This window comes from Bos indicus, chromosome 2 (genome assembly GCF_029378745.1).
Source record: "Bos indicus isolate NIAB-ARS_2022 breed Sahiwal x Tharparkar chromosome 2, NIAB-ARS_B.indTharparkar_mat_pri_1.0, whole genome shotgun sequence".
In the NCBI taxonomy this organism is placed as follows: Eukaryota; Metazoa; Chordata; class Mammalia; order Artiodactyla; family Bovidae; genus Bos; species Bos indicus.
The window spans coordinates 25875499-25893631 of record NC_091761.1 but is presented as its reverse complement, the minus strand read 5'-3'; the positions used below and the strand labels follow the sequence as shown (position 1 = coordinate 25893631).

General features: G+C 40.8%; 1 protein-coding gene across 11 annotated transcripts in view; it reads left to right on the top strand.

The window, feature by feature from the left end:
• MYO3B (myosin IIIB) overlaps positions 1–18133 on the top strand; it is a 486811-nt gene that overhangs the window by 307251 nt on the left and 161427 nt on the right. For 10 of the 11 annotated variants that reach the window (XR_011570836.1, XM_070803483.1, XM_070803516.1 and 7 more), the window contains 3 exons: positions 5928–6039; positions 7417–7579; positions 8862–8942. Coding sequence is in view for 10 of the 11 variants with exons in the window: in XM_070803483.1 (XP_070659584.1) it covers positions 5928–6039; positions 7417–7579; positions 8862–8942 (356 nt within the window). In the remaining variant the exon portion in view is untranslated. Of the gene's footprint in view, positions 1–5927; positions 6040–7416; positions 7580–8861; positions 8943–10355; positions 11210–18133 lie in introns of those variants that run through there. The other variant, XM_070803512.1, reaches the window with a different exon arrangement.

The window sequence follows — 18133 nt, the reverse complement described above, 5'->3', positions numbered from 1 at the left end:
CCTGCTTTCAATCTTTCCCAGCATGAGGATCTTTTCCAATGAGTTGGCTCATCAGGTGGCCAAAGTAGTGGAGCTTCAGCTTCAACACTAGTCCTTCCAATGAGTATTCAGGGTTGATTTCCTTTAGGATTGACTGGTTTGATCTCCTTGCTGTCCAAGAGACTCTCAAGAGTCTTCTCCAGCACCTCCGTTGTAAAGCATCAATTCTTCAGCACTCAGCCTTCTTTATGGTCCAACTCTCACATCTGTACATGACTACTGGAAAACCATAGCTTTGACCATACGGACAATTGTTGGCAAAGTGATGTGTCTGCTTTTTAATATGCTGTCTGGATTTGTCATAACTTTTCTTCTAAAGAGCATGTGTCTTTTAATTTCATGGCTGCAGTCACCATCTGCAGTGATTTTGGAGCCCAAGAAAATAAAGTCTGTCACTGTTACCATTTTTCCCCCATCTATTTGCCATGAAGTGATGGGGCCGGATGCCATGATCTTGGTTTTGATCTGTAGCCTACAACTTTACTAAATTCACTTATTAGCTCTGGTAGGATTTTTGTTTGTTTGTTTCATACATTCCATTGGATTTTCTACATAGATAATGTGTCATCTTCAAATTAAGACAGTTCTACTTATTCCATTCTTATAGAGATACCTTTTATTTCTTTCTCTTGTTTGCAATGGCTGGAACTTTTACAATGCTGAATTGAAGTGGTAATGATGGATATCCTTTATTTTTTCCTAAGCTTAGGGGAATAGTATTCAGTCTTCCACCATTAAATGTGGTGTTAGCTGTAGGGTCTTCATAGATACTTTATTTTTTCAGATTGAGGAAATTCCCTTGAATTGAGCTTGTTGAAAAGTTTCTTTTTTTTTTTTTTAAATTAGTGTTGGATATTGGATTTTGTCAAATCCTTTTCCTCATTTAGTAAGATCATATGTTTTTTCACTTTTATCTCGTTAGCATGACATAAAGTTTGTGCGTGTATGCTAAGTCACTCCAGTCGTGACCCTGACTCTTTGTGACCCTATGGACTATAGTCCACCAGACACCTCCTTCCATGGGATTGTCCAGGCAAGAATACTGGAGTGGGTTGCTGTGCTCTCCTCCAGGGGATCTTCCTGACCCAAGGATCAAACCCACGTCTCTTATATCTACTGCATTGGCAGCAGATTCTTTACCACTAGGCCCACCTGGGAGGCCCCCAAAGTTGTTTCTAATATTCCCTTATTGTATTTTTAATATTTGTAGAATCTATAGAATATCACTAATCTCATACCTTTGTTTGCTTTCCTTTTCCTAACCTATATGGCTAAAGGTTTACCAGTTTCATTAACCTTCTCAAATAACACTTTTCAATTTCATTCAGTGTCTCTTCTTTATTTCAATAATTTTTCACCATGATCTTTATTTCCTTTCTTCTGCTGATCTTGGGTTTTATTTGTTCTTTTCCTAATGTATGTTAGAGGTTGAACTCATGTATTTGAGACCATTCTTTTTTGTTATAGGTGTTTAATGGTGTACATGTCTAAATACTACTACTTTTGCAGTATCCGACAAATTTTTGACAGGTTGTGTTTTCATGTTCATTTGATCAATCTGATTTCTCTTTTGATTTCTTCTTTGATACATGGGTTATTTTTCCATGGAAGTCTGTTCATAAATATTTGGGAATTTTCCAGGTATCTTGTTGACTTCTAATTTAATTCTGCTATGGTCAGAGAATGTACCTTGTATGACTAAGTCATGGGGTTTTTTGCCCAGAATATAGCCTATTGTGGTAGATGTTTCATATGTAATTGAAAAGAAAATGTGTTCTATTATTTTTAGCTGGAATTTTCTATAAATGTCAGTTAGGTTAGGTTGGTTATTCAAACCTTGCATATCCTTGATGATTCTTTTTCTTTGGTCTACTTGTCCTATCAATTATTGGAAGAGGGTACTGAATTCTCTGACTATAATTGTGTATTATTAACAAGACACAATTAACAGTATTAGCACCTGCAGCATTAATACTTTTAGGCTCATGTATTTTCAAGCTGTGTTATTAAGTGAAAAAATGCTTAGAATGTTTAATTTTTTTAATGGATTGACCTCTTTATCACTATGAAATAAACTTCTTTATCCCTCATAATATTTATTTGCTCTGAAATCTACTTTGTTTATATTAATATAACCAGTCCAGTTTTAATTTGACTAGTATTAATATGGTATGTCTTTTACTTTTACTTTTAACTTATTTTATTGTATTTGTGCATTTTTTGATAAGAGTTGATGATTCAGAGAGATTCTTTGCAGTGGTTTAAAGATATGGCCACAAATTACTTGATACTTAAATCCCTTTAAGAGGTAAAACTTAAATTCTCTCATTAAATGTAGTCTGGACTTTGAGACTTGCTTCTAATGAATAGAAGAATATGGAAGAAGTGATGGTGTATCACTTCTAAGCCTCAGTCATAAAAGGCATTACAGATTCCTTCTTGCTTTTTCTCTGGGATCCGTTGTTCTGGTAGAGACCATCTTCTGTTATGAAGATACTGAAATAGTCCTCTGAAGAGGCCCATGTAGCATGGAACTGAGAAGCATCCTGTCAATAGCCAGAAAGAAACTAAGGCTTTTTACCATTAGCCTTGTGGTGGCACCATCTTGAAAATAGATCCTCAAGCCTTTAGATGACTGAAGCCCTGGCCAACATCTTGACTGTAATCTCATGTAAGACCCTGAGCCAGAAATCCCCAGATAAGCTGCTCCTAAATTCCTGACCCTCACAAACTGTTAGACAATAAATGTCTACTCTTTAACCCATTAAGTTTTGAAGTTTTTTGTTATGTAGTAACTGGTACCTCTAGTTTAACTAGTTTACAAACTCTTCCTTGAAAAATTTGTATTTCATACAATAAAACATTTTAGGCAGAAAACTAAAGAACATTTTTGGATAGAGATTTTTCAACTGGATATTTACTCTTTTAATAACTTATATGTTTTAATAAGATAAAGTATTATAAAATTTATCACTTTCCGTAGAGCTCTGAAATAGGGAAGGGCTCTTAGGTCGTTGGAGGGCCAACACGAACTATGTGGAACCCTTGATACTATGTGCAATATGTTATATCAAGAGCATTTTCCTAAGAAAAAATGTTTATAGCTTTTACCAGATTTTCATAGAGTCTTCCACCACGCTCCCCCTCACCTAAGAGCTAAGAACCACTTATCTGGTTCCCATTGCTCCCTTTGAAAATTCAGATACAAGTGACTTACCTATGGTTAGAGATGAAAGACCTTCTCACTCTTAACTCAGGGCTCAAACTCCAATCTGAGAGATGAATTCTACCTATCAGAGACAGCTCAGGGCAGAACTGGTGAACAGCTCAGGGCAGAACTCTTGAATAGAGAGATAGAACTGGTCTTTACAATGTTCTCAAGTACTCAGACCCTCAAGACAAATCTTTACATGTATTATTTTGCTATTGCATTGTCTCCTGCTTATTTATCTCATCAAGCTGCTTCAAGAAGGGGGTGGAATGGATCTTCTCAAAAAGATGTCCCCTTGGTGGCAGGCCTTTTATCTTCGTGCCTTTCATTTCATTTTTGCCCTTATATTGAAGCGTTTAAGCATACAGAAACTCAGCCAAAGTGCTTATTTGTCTTGTTTTGTTTTTAACCGTATTATCTATTAGAATACTCTGTGGAGAAAACACACTGCACTGATACCTCTCTGACCTGACTACTGCAGACATATCACTTGAATGCTCCCTTAATGTTTTTTGAAATCTTCACATCTTGACCATACTGTTATCCATCTCTTTCTGAACTAAAAGCTATATATGAATGTTATTATCATAATAAGAGATTTGAATTGAAGGGCTAAAAATCAAAGTTAATTTATAATATTTATATTAATTCAAGATATATTCTGTCTATTTAGAAATGGCTAAGAAGCATCCATGGATGCCCCCAAAACAAGGATAAATCCTTGAACGGATAGTTAGAACATATCTTGTAATCTCATATACTGCATAGTTCTGGTCATTCATTAGATTATCTTTAAATATTTCATCACTAACAGTATTGAGCAATCAGCCTGAGCAAGCCTGTCTGATTAAGGCCAAAGTGAAAGTGAAGTCGCTCAGTCATGTTCGACTCTTTGCGACCCTATGGACTGTAGCCTACTAGGCTTCTCCATCCATGGTATTTTCCAGGCAAGAATACTGGAGTGGGTTGCCATTTCCTTCTCCAGGAGATCTTCCCGACCCAGGGATTGAACCCGGGTCTCCCGCATTGTAGGCAGATGCTTTACCATCTGAGCCACCAGGGAAGTAAGCCCTTAATCATATTATAAACATATAATCATGCCATATGTTATTTATAATATATAGCCCATTTTATAAATGGCCGGGACTAAAGGAAAAGAGAGTAGGGAAGTCCTGCTTTTATCAATGACTTTTACATCTTACGCTATCTGTACTTTACCTTTCCCAAGATGTTCACTCCACAGAGATTTGCCATCTATTTCTACCACCCCCATGCACTCTAGTACACAATCTTCTTGCTTTAGCCCAAGCCAAATCCAAGAGCCTATGATTGGAATTACAGTCCTTGAGAAACTAGGGCTAAAGAATCTGTGCTGATGCCATGAACTGCCCAGACCTCAGCCTGACTCCTGGCTGTCCCTCCTCCCACCTAGCTCCAGGAACATTTACTCTGAACAGGTTCCTGGGCTTGGCCAGATGACCTAGCATGGTCCTGGCCACCATTCAGGGGTTCTGAGAGAAAACTGCTTCTCTTCCTCACAGGTGGAAACAGAGACTCAGAGTCTTAGAAACATTCTCAGAATCTCTGAATGCAAATGTTTTCGGCAAAATCAGCATTCGATCCTAACTTGTAAAACAATCTTGTAGCACAAAGATAAAGTTAAATGGCTCAAGTGCTAATCAAGTGTGTTTATCTTTCCATAAACAGAAAGCATGGGAATATTTGGTGAGAGGAAAGGACATATTTTATATTTTGGTGATTTTCCTAAAAAGTATAAATGGCTCTACATTTTAAAGCAATTCTAAAATAACAGATCACCCTTGTCTGAGCAATGACAGGAAAATCCTCTGACAAGGAAATACTTCCAAGTGGTTGAATTTAATTACAGATGGCAACAAGGAGCAGAGGAAAGATGCTTGAAAGTTTTTAAAAGAAAAGCTAAGATAAAGTTTTCTAAAAAGATAATATATTCAACATCATGTACATACATATGCATATACATGTATATAGACATACATATGGACATACACACATATACATATACAAACTTACATATATATATATAATCTGGTCATGTTCTTTGAATCTACCCAGAAACTCTTTCATCTGAAAGTACAGAAGTTTATTAAAATGAGTAATTTAGGAAGACAAATGTGGTTTTGGTAATTGTCTCAAGAAAACATACCCACTTTTTACCTTGAAAGAGACACAGAGCTTAACAGACAAAATCAGTAGTGTCAGGCTGTGATCATTTTTGCTCTCTACACATTGCTTCAGATGGAATTTTCAAAGTAGAGCCAAATTCATACAGTGAGATGACAAATTATTTTTAAAAGAGTAATACATTTAAAATGGTAACTTTTGCTGGGAGAGCTGTCTAAACTTCAGTTTTTTAAAGGATTACATACTTTGATTTTGCATGTAAAAGATGCCAAGTATGCTTTGAATGTGAATTACAAGCAATACTAAAAGGAAAATACATGTAGCAGAAAATATGAAAGTAGATAAGTGCTAATAAGCATGAATTGTGTGTCTTCCACTACCTAGTACACTATTATTGATGCTCAACAAATATTTGATATTGAAAAACAAGGCATGTCAATGGGCCCAGAGCAACTCTATGATGCTGAATCAAATGGTGACTAAAAATGCTTTATTTCACTGTTCTGTTTTGTAGGTATTATTACTTGGCATTCAGAGCACATCAAACACCTCTTGCTAGCAAAGAGAGTTGCATCGCTATCTTGGAGAAGTCCAGATTAGATCACTGGCTGCTGGGAAAAACAAAGGTAGTTCTTTCTTTGTTGTTTAGATTGTCACTTGAGATGCTCTGCTGTGTACCTCGGTCTCTTATCAGTGATTTGAATAGCTCTGTAAGTTTTGCAACTTACCAGACAAGACCCCATCCTAACAGTGATCTTTGCTGGTCTTGGGTCCGGAGTCCCAGGATCTCAGAGGCCAAAAGAGGAGAGTTTCTTTCCTGTTCTGCGTGTAGTTTGAGAACCATTTAACATTTCTAGAATGAGATCTTTGAGCTCATTTTTAAATGTCCTTTTTTTCAGTGCTGCTTATTCCAGCACTGCAGGCAAATACACAAATCATGTTAATGACAAAAATGAGTATCTTTTATACTTTTGTCCTTTTTTCCTTAGATTCATGTTGTTTACTGCCCACTCTGATTAGTAGTCTCATCATGTCTAGCTTTTCATTTGGGGGAACATCATATTCCTACAAGATTTCAGGTTTTTGTGGTCCCTTCTGAATTGCCCTACAATGCCAGCCTCAGCCTGAGTGTGGATGGCAATGCTGCTGCTCTTCAGCAGAAATCAGATCACTGTGGCCCATTCAAGCCCCCCTCCCTCAGAACTTCTGTCGGCCCTGGTCAGTTTTTCTGGTTTAACACCTCCATCAGAGCTGAGGGGGAAAAGATGAAGCTGAGAAAATGGAACTCATGGCAGAACTGAGGCCTAGAGAACATTTAGGATCTCCTAAAACGCTGTTAACTTCATCATCTGTGTATATTAATAGTCCCATATTGGCTCGACCCTACAAGGGGAATTAATCGTATTTGCTTCTAAGAAATCAGTAATGTTAGCATAAATCAAGTCACTGTAAACTTTATTTAGATGATGTTTTAATATTTATGTTAATTTGTTGGAGCAGAGTGAATTTCTTTGTGGGAGTCCATTATTCTTGTTTTTTAGTCGCTCAGTCGTGTCTGACTCTTTTGCAACCCCATGAACTGTAGTCCGCCACACTCCTCTGTCCATGGGACTTCCCAGGCAAGAATACTGGAGTGGGTTGCTGTTTCCTTCTCCAGGGGAGAACCCACATCTCCTGTATGGGGAGGTGGTTTCTTTACCACTGAAGAATCACTGGCAGGGTTTATCTGAACCTGGTGGCTCAGACAGTAAAGAATCCACCTGCAATGTAGGAAACCCAGTTTTGATCCTTGAGTCAGGAAGATCTCCTGGAGAAAGGAATGGCTACCCACTCCAGTGTTCTTGACTGGAGAATCCCACGGACAGAGGAGTCTGGTGGGCTACAGTCCATGGGGTAGCAAAGAGTCAGACACAGCTAAGAGACTAACACACTTCTTTACCCCTGAGCACCAGAGGAGCCCTTGGGAGCCTATATGTAATGCTAAAACTGATGTCTTATTTCAGGTTTTTCTCAAGTATTATCATGTTGAGCAGTTAAATTTGCTGCTGCGGGAAGTCATAGGCAGAGTGGTTGTGCTGCAGGCCTATGCCAAGGGGTGGCTGGGAGCCAGGAGATACAGAAGAGTCAGAGAGAAGAGAGAGAAGGGGGCTGTTGCCATCCAGTCAGGTAAACATCCCTGAATCTTGGCATTTCATTAAGTGCTTGAGGCCACTCACCTTTTGTTCTTCTCAGTGGTGCCTTTTCTTACCTCCCTCTTGCCTTCAGCAAATATTTATCAAGTATCTACTGCAGGCCAGGCCTTGTGCTTGGTGCTGGGGGTATAGCTGTGAGCAAGACTGCCACAGTCTCTGACCTCCAGATAAGCAAACGAGCCATCCTTACCCACGGCAAGATAGAGGCAGTAGCAGTGGGTGGATGTAAAACCCCAATCACACAGACATGTGCCCCAGCTCCCAGATGACCCACCTCATGCACACTTCATGTCCATTACCAGGTTTCAGCCTCAGAACTGCTACTGTCACATCTAGGAGGCTTTTCTGGCTCAGACAGAGCTTGTAAACCAAGGCAGCTTATCACTAGGCTCTGTCCTACACCCAGCCCTGTCAGTGCCTCTTTGCACACACATGTGTCATTTGTGTCACAAACAGCGTCTGAGCTCCTGTGCTACTGCAGGCAGTTGTCCCAGGTCTTGAGCACAGCAGATGATTTCCTTTGTGTTCTCATAACCCAGAATCATAACGTCCACATGGACTCCATGACCTCATTCAGTCCCATGGAGAGCTGTAGCGCTCAGGGAGGAAGTGAAAAGGAGAGCTGGTCATGCTGCTGGTGGCAGCTCAGTGCCTAGCGCTCTGAAGGACTCAACACCCTGCCCCTTGCCCCAGGCTCCCTTTCTCTTCTCTTCATTCATTTCCCACGCATTTTCCCTTTCCGTCACGCATTCCCTCCCTGAACACAGTTCTTTACATAGTCTCCCCTCACCAAACGCAAATGTGATGCTACTAATCATTATTATTTATTTTTCTCTCCTTCAACTTTCATGTTTTATACCTTTCTCCCAATAAAAAATACAGAGTGAGTCAGGCCATTCCAGTCCTCTCCTACCCCTCAAGTCCTGAAGGCAGAGCTTCCTCCATGGGTTGGAATGACAGGGACCCACCTCACCTGCACAGGGCTCCAAGTGATTCCTAAGTGGAATCCAGAGGTTGCAGAAATTCACTGCCTGAACCAAAATGACTCCTTCTCAAAAGCATCTTGGAGGCCGAGCTGAGAGTACAGAGAGGCCCCTCTTCCCCACCATCACTCACGTAGCTCTGCTTATTTTGTTCAGTGAGAAAGCAGTGGGGAGGAGGAGAGGGGTAGAGGATCGGAGGGAAACAGCTTATATCAATTCTCTGGCACATTCTTAAATTAATCTCATTCCTAGCACATGGTTTTATATTTTTAGCCTGGAGAGGATATGATGCTCGGAGGAAATTTAAGAAAATAAGCAACAGAAGGAGTGAGTCTGCTGTTCATATTCACGCAGGTAATTAAAACATCATTTTCATAGCATCCACTTGGAAATCTTCTGTGATTAAGTTCATATGAGTTTCAAAAAGCTGAAAGGTTAATAATTCAGGAGCACTGGAAGAGGAGTCAAGAGTTCTAGTGGGTCTAGCGCTTGTTCTGATTCACCCCCGTCCATGTGATGATTGAGAGCACTGGCTGCATGCCAGACCTTGGCTAAGGATGCTCCAAGTCGGTTCTCTTGTATTCCCAATTTTATACAGGGGGAAACAAGGCACAGAGAAGTGAAATAACTTGTCCATAGTCACACAGCCAGTCAGAAGTCGAGTCAGCATTTATTCACAGCCAGTTTGGATAGAGTCCATTTTACATACTGCCAACTGAGCAATTCCCTTCCTCTCCTGGAGTCACCCGTCCCTTGTCTGCAAACAAGAACATTGGCTAGAAAGGTCTGAAAGGTCTTCCAACCTTGGAATTCTCTAACTATATGCTCAGCCTATCTCTTCATAGCACAGAGATAGGACTAACTCAGGTACTTGCCTGGCAAACTGTGTTTCCCACACCCAGGCCTGTGTGTGACTGCAGTGGTCCTCTGGGCCCCCTGGGGTTAGCATGCTGTGGCTCAGCTTGTAGCTGCCTGAGCACCTCAAGCTCTGGCTCCCAGGTCACTCTGTTCTTCTGCAAAGGGCAGTATCCCCAGGGGCTGTGGGGCTCAGCTCCCTCTGTCTTTTGAAGCTGCATGTGCCTAATTGAGGCTTTGGAAGAGACAGGCCCCAGAGCAGACACACCCGGGGTCTGAGAGCACAAGATATCAGAGACAGAACGAGAGAGACGTGACCAGGCCAGCGGACTTGCAGCAGAGAGAGAGGATTTCAGATACTGCCACACTTGGAACAAACTTTTAAGGGAAACAACTGCACCCCTTTCGAGGAGATCTCTACTCAGAGCCTGGCTTCTTGAGGCACTTCTCAGAACTCTCTGGCCCTGTAAGGCCAGACAACTTTATTCAAAAACAAAATGTTTGGGAGGAAAGAGTGTCATTTCAACCCCAGAGTGCAACTTTTAACACCATCCCCTAGGAATTCTAAGCTCCACAGCGTCAAAGCATCAGGAAGAAGGATCCAGCCCTAGTTGCAACAAGTAAAACAACTCAAAATGCATTTTCTCTCTTCCTCCCCACTGTCCAACACACACACACACACACACACACACACACACACACACACACACACACACACACACACACACACACACACAGTTCCCCTTACCCTCACCCACACCAAGAGAAGATACTGGACTGATCACACTGTTTGGCTCAAAACCTAACATGTATTTTCAGATATAAACTTTGAGCTTATCTATTGTTGATTCCCTTATCATAAAGTGTGTAGGATCATAAATCAAATTTTCCCTCTCTGAAAATCATCTTTAGATGGCTCCCTTTTGGACTCTGTTATTGCCACATGCATAAGAACAGACATAAGAAAATGCATAAGAACAGACAGGTGAGTGGCTTCATTATATCAGGACGCTCGGCTGCATCTTTTCAGCGCAGCACCTGTGGGGTGGGTACACTATGAAAGGGTCCTTTTGTTTCATGGGACTGGAGAGAACACATTTCTTTAAGTAGCTTCTTTTTTTTTAAACCTTGGAAACACCCTCCTTCTTAGCCTGGCAGCCAGTGTCCTGCATATCAAGTGGTATTGGGAGCTTCTGAGTCCCCATGGGCTTGGGTGGGCATGTAGTTATTGAGGGTGGTACTGACACCACCTCACCCTCTTGGCAGGAGAGTGTGACAGCCAGAGCAAGGGCGGGCAATGTCTCATTGCCCTTCAGCCAACATCATGGACAGGAGTTGAGGGGCTGGTTTTGTGTAAGTGGTAAAGATACTCAGATAGGGTAATGACATTTGCAATTTTATGGGCAGATTACTTTTACTTGAAAATGTTCTCCTTATCTTTCGATTCAAAGGCAGTGTTGATCTAAAAGCAAGACAGCTCATTCCAATGTCTCTGTTTTGGGGTGTGTTCTTCCTAAAGTATAATCCTCTCCTTACAAGCTCTTCATGTCCCGGGGACATTTCAAGTAGAACAAACTCCAAATATAGGGGTACTCTTACTTTTGAAGCCTGCAGAAGTGGCTTAGGGATGCTATCACAACATAACCTTTTCTGGGTATTTTCTACGGTTATTCTCTAATGTATTATTTTTTCAACAGATCATTTCATTTGAAATGTAGACTCTTCAATGTGTTTAGTTTATATTTCAAGTTCTGGCCTATTGTCTTTTTTTTGTTTTTTTTTTTTTTGCTTGTTTAAATCATGCTGCAACGCTATGTTACATAGTTTTTGAAAGAATAGCCCTTGAAATTTAGGAAGCATTTGGCCTACATGTTGCTACAGAGCGGCGCATATTGAAATTTGTTTTCCTTTCATCTTCTTCCCAATAAAAGCAGCCGCTCGGCTTATCCCTTTAGCTTCCTCAGAACTTCCTTTCAGAATTCCCGATCTATTACGGCACATTCACATACCAGAAACAAGATGCCTTTTCATGCTGTCAACCTTTTTCATCTGAAATGTAAATTAATTCTTGCTGGTATGCCTTGACAGAGATCAAAGTCAGGGTATTAACCTTCCCGGGCTTTCTCCAGGAATCTGTCCCCAGGACAGGGCTTTGGCTGTTAGGAGACTGGTGTCAGTGTTAGGGGCCCTCCTCCAGGCAGTTCTTGGCCTGGGCACCACCATCTCCAAGTCCCAGGGTACTTTTGGAAATGACTCAATCAGTACTTTAAATCAGGTGAGCTATGATCCGCCGGCCTAGACTTGGGAGAGATGAGCCTGCTCGTTTGAAATGTGGGCCGTTCGCTCAGACTCCCGGAGCTGTTCAAGTGGTTCTGATGGCGAGTGATCTCAGCGGGCGTGATCGAGGGAGGGACAGGGCTCCAGACTGGATACCTCTCCCTTTGCTCCCTGGTATTTTCCTGCCTGTCAGTCTTTGAGGTAGGCCACATTTGCATTTTCAAAATAAACAGATGCCTTTCAAATACATGAGCTGGTGGTCTCAAGCTCTCTGTGGGCCTGAACTGTTCACCAGCCAGTGAGCAATGCTGGAAAAGAAAACAAACGGGGGAACATGCTAGGCACATGCACACACATTTCCTGTGTGCGGAACATTGTGCCGGCAAGAAAGGGCCTTTGTGAGATGTGGGTTCACAGGCAGAGAGCCTGCTGAGGATCTGGGCAAAAATGGCCTTCCTCAGTTTCTTTTTTCAAGGAGAGGGAAACGACTTCAAGTGTCACCTTGGTGAGAAGTGGCATGCTTTATTGTGTTTTTATTATTATTTTTGTGTGTGTGTGTTTTTATTTTTGATTAATGCTGATAATAGGCTCTTGCTATGGGAAAACATAACAAAACAATTAAAAATATGTACTTTTTTAATCAGAAAAATAATTGCAAACATATTCCTGTTTGGATAGATGGGATAGTAGAAGTAAAAACCAATAGTTGTCACCCATCACTAATGTATTATTGTTGTTTTTTCTTAATGAATTCTTAACTTTCAGAGAATGGATATAACTAGATTTTGTCAACTAAAATTGCATACGTTCCTCAGTAAATACTATCAAAACAAACAACCTGCAGGGAGTTTTTTTTAAAGGTCTACAATGTCTCATTCTCTAAGTTTTTGAAAGCACAATTTTTAAAAATTACCCCTCTAACTCAAGATCTGTTTTTTAAGCAAGAGCAAAGTGCCAGGCTCCTCATCTCACAGGGGAGAAGCCCTCAGTGACAGCGGAGCCTGAGGGACTGGGAAGGAACTTCAAAGGGTGTCTCCAGGAGGAGCTGGCTCTTGCAGCCTCTCTTCCCCTAGCCCTCCAGGAGCAGGAAGAGCCCATTGGTTTATAGCACTTTCTCATCTAATTGCTTCAGTGCTTTGGAAATTGTTTTCTCTTTCTCTCTGTTATCTGATTAGCTTCCTACTTACTCCCCTCCTTGGTCCTACAGGGGATAACAGCGCTAAAATCTATTGCCATTTCTCCTTCTAATGCCTTCTGAGGGGAGTGGTTTTTGGAACGGCATCCTCAGTCCTGCCAAGGCTGAGAGGCCCTCTTGCTTGAGCCTGTGAGCAGGCATTTTAAACCAGCTGCAGCTGGAACCCCTGGGCACATCATGTGATGCCAGCCAATGGGAATTGCTTTAAATGTAGTTTCCAAAGAGGAAAGCAAGCATAGAATCCAGACAGGCTCTCCCCCTTCTCCAGGTTAACTTCTTTTAAAAGTCTGACCCCACATCATGGCAGAACCAAGTTTTAATACTTAAAACGCCTGAACTTTTAAACCTCTCTCAGGGTAAGCCTTCCTCCTAGTCTTTTCTAATTTTGAAAGGTTGATTCCTTTAGCATTGTTGGTGGGTTGGCAATGACTGGGTTGTTGCAATAATTTCCTAGAACTAGATTCCCAGAAATATCCCTAGGTGCACAGAACAACTATATTTCAAATTAGGAAATGTCTTTATTTCATTCACTTATTCAACTACTGTTTAAGTAACTGCTTTATGCTGGAGCTACTCTCAAGGTGAACAATGGGATTTAGTTTGGGGCTTCAGATTTTTCATCTTCAACACAGAGGATTAAAAAACATGCTTCCCTCAAATGGATGCTGTTTGTATAATCAAGTACTCTATATTATGTCAGCACTCCTTGGAAGGGAATTCTATTAAACACCAAAGAGTCAAAATCATTGTAATATATAGCTGAGGATATACTTTGAAATGGCTTCCCCTGGTGCCTCAGTAGTAAAGAATCTGCCTGCCAATGCAGGATATATGGGTTCAATCCCTGGGTCAGGAAAATCCCCCAGAGAAGGAAATGCCAACCCACTCCAGTATTCTTGCCTGGGAAATCCCATGGACAGAGGATCCTGGTGGGCTACAGTCCATGGGATTGCAAAAGAGTCAGACATGACTTAGTGACTAAACAACCAACCATAATACATTGAAATGGCCCAAGCTTCTTGAAGGTAAAAATGATTAGGCAGATGTTTTTCAGTTTGATGAATCTGTGCATAAGCACATTGTTGATCACGAGTCAAACAGTAGAGGAAAGTCAAATGAATGTACCCAGTGAGGGAAAATATCCACTTTGGACAGATAGGAGGAAAACAAGCATGCTCCTCTATGCATCTCTATCATTCCACCCTATTCCATTGTTTCTTCACTCGTTCTGTTTCTGTCTTTTGGAAATATTCCTGGTTGTTTTGCACAAAACATGTGATTTCTCAAAATGTGAGGGAAGAAAAGTTCCAAACTCTTCTTGGCAGGAGCCAGCTGCCTCTCCATTCCTGGTATTTCAGGCCATTTCCACACAAGAGTAAAACAACATCTAGGGGAAGGAATTAACTGGTGCACCTGAGCTTGAGGTGAATGGAGAGCTCACGCTAGCTCCACTGTCTTCCAAGCTCTGATTAACTGAAGGAAGGTGCCTTTCAGGCAATGTGAGGGTCCTGCAGAGTCTACTTGCACTGTCTGACCTTCTCTGACTCTCTTAGGTAAAGGTCTGCAACTGGTTTCTGATAACCACAGGTATAACTTCTTAGAGAAGGAGAATGTTTTGGGGGGTGATTGTTAAGGATTGTGATTTACTTTGGGAAAATGTGCCTTGTCTGTGAGCTGGGTCAGGACATACAGAGAGCTCCAGAAACATGGCTTCAGGGAAGTGGTGTATAGCAGAGACAGAGTCTGGCCTTAGCCTCGAGATTTCTGTCAAGAAATGGGCTCTGCCAAACCTCACTGGGCACAAGCAGTAAAATTCTTACCATAAAGTAACTTGTGATGCAAAGGAATGTCCTTTGTTCTGAAATCAAATTATTGCCCATGTTAGAATTAAACACCCAGCAGGTAAAGTACTGTTAACCTAATTAACAGTTAGAGAAGAAGCTGCAAAGCCAGTGTGGAACTGAGGTCTGCTTTTTCCTGATATACTGACACGGCATGGAAATGCTGAAGATGAAACTTTGGTGCAGTGGTTGGCATCACAGGACTCAAGATTAAATTTCAGAGTAAACCCATGGATAGAACCTCTTTGGGTGGGAATCATTTCCTCCCTTACGGACTTCATGTGGAGCTCCAGAATCTGGCTGCAAAAAGGCAGTTCTTCAGATGGTATCTTTACCACCTCACCATTGAGTGAAGCAGCATTGTAGTCAATAATTGATTAATAATGATGTCAACAACACTCTTGAATTGCATTTATGTATTTCATTGTTTTCACATAGAATCATAAAATGTGATGTCACATTTTATGAAACCCTTATTAGTTTGGGGACTCTGTCCAAGTAATAGTAAAGAAACCTTATAGGAAAATTAACTGTGCTGTGACAAGAATTATTGAACTTTTTCCCTCAAAAGACTTCTGTGTGTAGAAAAGCAGATTTTGTTTTCTCCCCAAACAGATCAAACAGAAGCACAGAGAGTCTACATAAGTTGTCTCCCCTTATGTGTTACATAAGCTTAATGACAAATATCAGAGCCCTGTTCTGAGTCTTCACCCAATGCTCTTTTTAGTAGACCAGCTCTAACATTGATTTCCATCTTGGATATGGCACCAGTCAAAGCTTTGGGGAGAGTTTTATATACCATCCTGAGCACGTGGACTTGGGAGTCAAAATTACTTTAAATCCTGGCTGTACCACCAGGTTTGTCATATGGTTTAGGGGAAATTGCTTAACTTCTGAACCTTGGTTTCCTTAGCTACAAAATGGGACTCATTAAGGTCTAATTCTCAGGACTGTTGTGAAGATCATAGCAGGTAATTTACACAAAGTATCCCGCATGGGACCTGGCACATGGCAGCTATTCAGTAAGTGTCAATTTCCTCTCTGTCCCCACTTCCTAAGTATGAAGTTACTTGAGGGGGAAAAAAAATGAGTCTGTGAAATACTCTTCTATGATTAGAATAATAATTTTGTAACTTCAGAAAGATGAAACTATTTCTCTCACTTTTGGAGGAAAGACAGCAAAAGAGACACTGATGTATAGAACAGTCTTATGGACTCTATGGGAGAGGGAGAGGGTGGGAAGATTTGGGAAAATGGCATTGAAACATGTAAAATATCATGTATGAAGCAAGATGCCAGTCCAGGTTCGATGCACGCACGATACTGGATGCTTGGGGCTAGTGCACTGGGACGACCCAGAGGGATGGTATGGGGAGGGAGGAGGGAGGAGGGTTCAGGATGGGGAACACATGTATACCTGTGGCGGATTCATTTTGATATTTGGCAAAACTAATACAATTATGTAAAGTTTAAAAATAAAATAAAATTTAAAAAAATAAAAAAAATAAATAAAATTTATACGGAAGTAAAAAAAGATAGTGCATGTCAGATCTCAAATACAGTTATAATAAAACCTTTATAAAAGAGAGAATTTTCTGAATCTTATGTCTTTGCCTATCTGACAGGGAAAAATTAAAACACAGCAATAGTATGTGAAAGATTTCAGGCAGCTTTCTTTTTGTAATGAGCTATGATCCATTATGCCAAGAGTATGGTTCATTTGTGTGGATACATTTTCCAGTGATCTCAAAATTGTTATGACTTAGGTGATATGCTCCTGACATCATTTTTCCCACTCATGGGTTTGAGGCCCTTCTGCAGCTTGTTCTGTAAAATAGCAAGTTTCCTCTGTACCCTGCCCCCCAGAAGTCAGGAATTCTAAAATCCAGGAGTTGAATATCACTAAGACTGCTGCCTCCTGCTGTGGAAGGCAAGTTGCCTTTGAGATGTCTGAAGAGTTGGAAGATATGGGTAAGCCTATCACATTTAACCCTCAGTGACAGGTGATTGGCAGCATAACAGCTGAGCAACAGCCATTTGGCCAGGAGTTCAAACCCCAACACGAAGAGCCATAGCAGGATCATGGCTTGATTTGCTGTGGCCACGCAGTCTGAATCACCAAGCACAGAGGCGGAGGCAGAGGTGACAGCTGGTAGCCATTCTCGTCAATAAAGTTGTGATGGGTGAGATGTATAAGCAACCACAGCCTGCTAATTTCATAGACTTTGAGCCAACTGCTTAGTGTCAAAACCAGCTATGGTCAGTGATGCAAACGTTTTGTGAAGTGTCCCTCGTTGACAGCAAGGCTCTTCCCCCAGACTCTCCTCCTAGTGGGTTAGAAGCAATTGCATCCTCCTGTCCAGAAACAATCCAGTTTGGGGAGAAGGAGGCTTTACCCTTTTTGTTTTTTAATTTGGTAAATTTTTTAAAGTCAGATTTATTGAGGTATAATTTACATATAGTGAAACTCAGTTTGATAAAATTGGATGATCACAGATAGTCAGGTAACCCCCAACACAATCAAGAAAAAGACATTTCCAAAGAGTTCATTCATGCCCTTACTGTTGTCCATCCCTTCCGCACCCCCAGCTTCTGGTGACCATACTGGTTTTCCTGTCCCTGTCATTTTATGTTTTCTAAAACACCATGTAAGTAAAGCATATAGTATGTAGATATTTGGCTCTGACTTCTTTCACTTAGCCTCACGCTTTGGAGAGTCGTCAGTGTTGCTCCATTATCAGCAGTTTGTTCTTTTTCATTGCTGAGCAGAATCCTGGTCTGCGGATGTGCCACAATTATGTCCATTTACCAGCTGAAGGACATTTGTTTCCAGTTCCTGTGATGATGAATAAAGCTACTATAAACATTCAGAGCTTTGTCATTTTAAGAAAAATTTAGAGCAAAGTAAATAACTTTGTTTTATAAGAAGACAGAATGATACTGGAGGTAGGAGTTGCTTCTTTCTTGACTAACCAATAGAAATACTTATTTTTACAACATCTTATACTTTTTGCACAGCAGTTTTAAAATTCATACATTCACACAAAGGACTTCCAATCTCCTTATTTCTATAATATCATAGTAACGCTGAGAAGGAGGTTAGAGATTTTACCTCATTTTACAGATTGTGGCTAAGAAACCTCCCTGCAATTCAGACTGCATAACTCCTGATCTCCTGCCCTTCCCTCAAAATGTATTTTGAACATCCTGTCATTCAGAACACTCTGCTGGATGCTTTTTGAGTGCTCATATAAACTACATAAAAATACTGATTTTTTTCCTTCAAAAGATGGAAAGACAGTTGGATGCTCTACATCATATATCATCAGGGAAATAAAATTAAGACATCAACAAGATACCACTGTTCACATATTAGA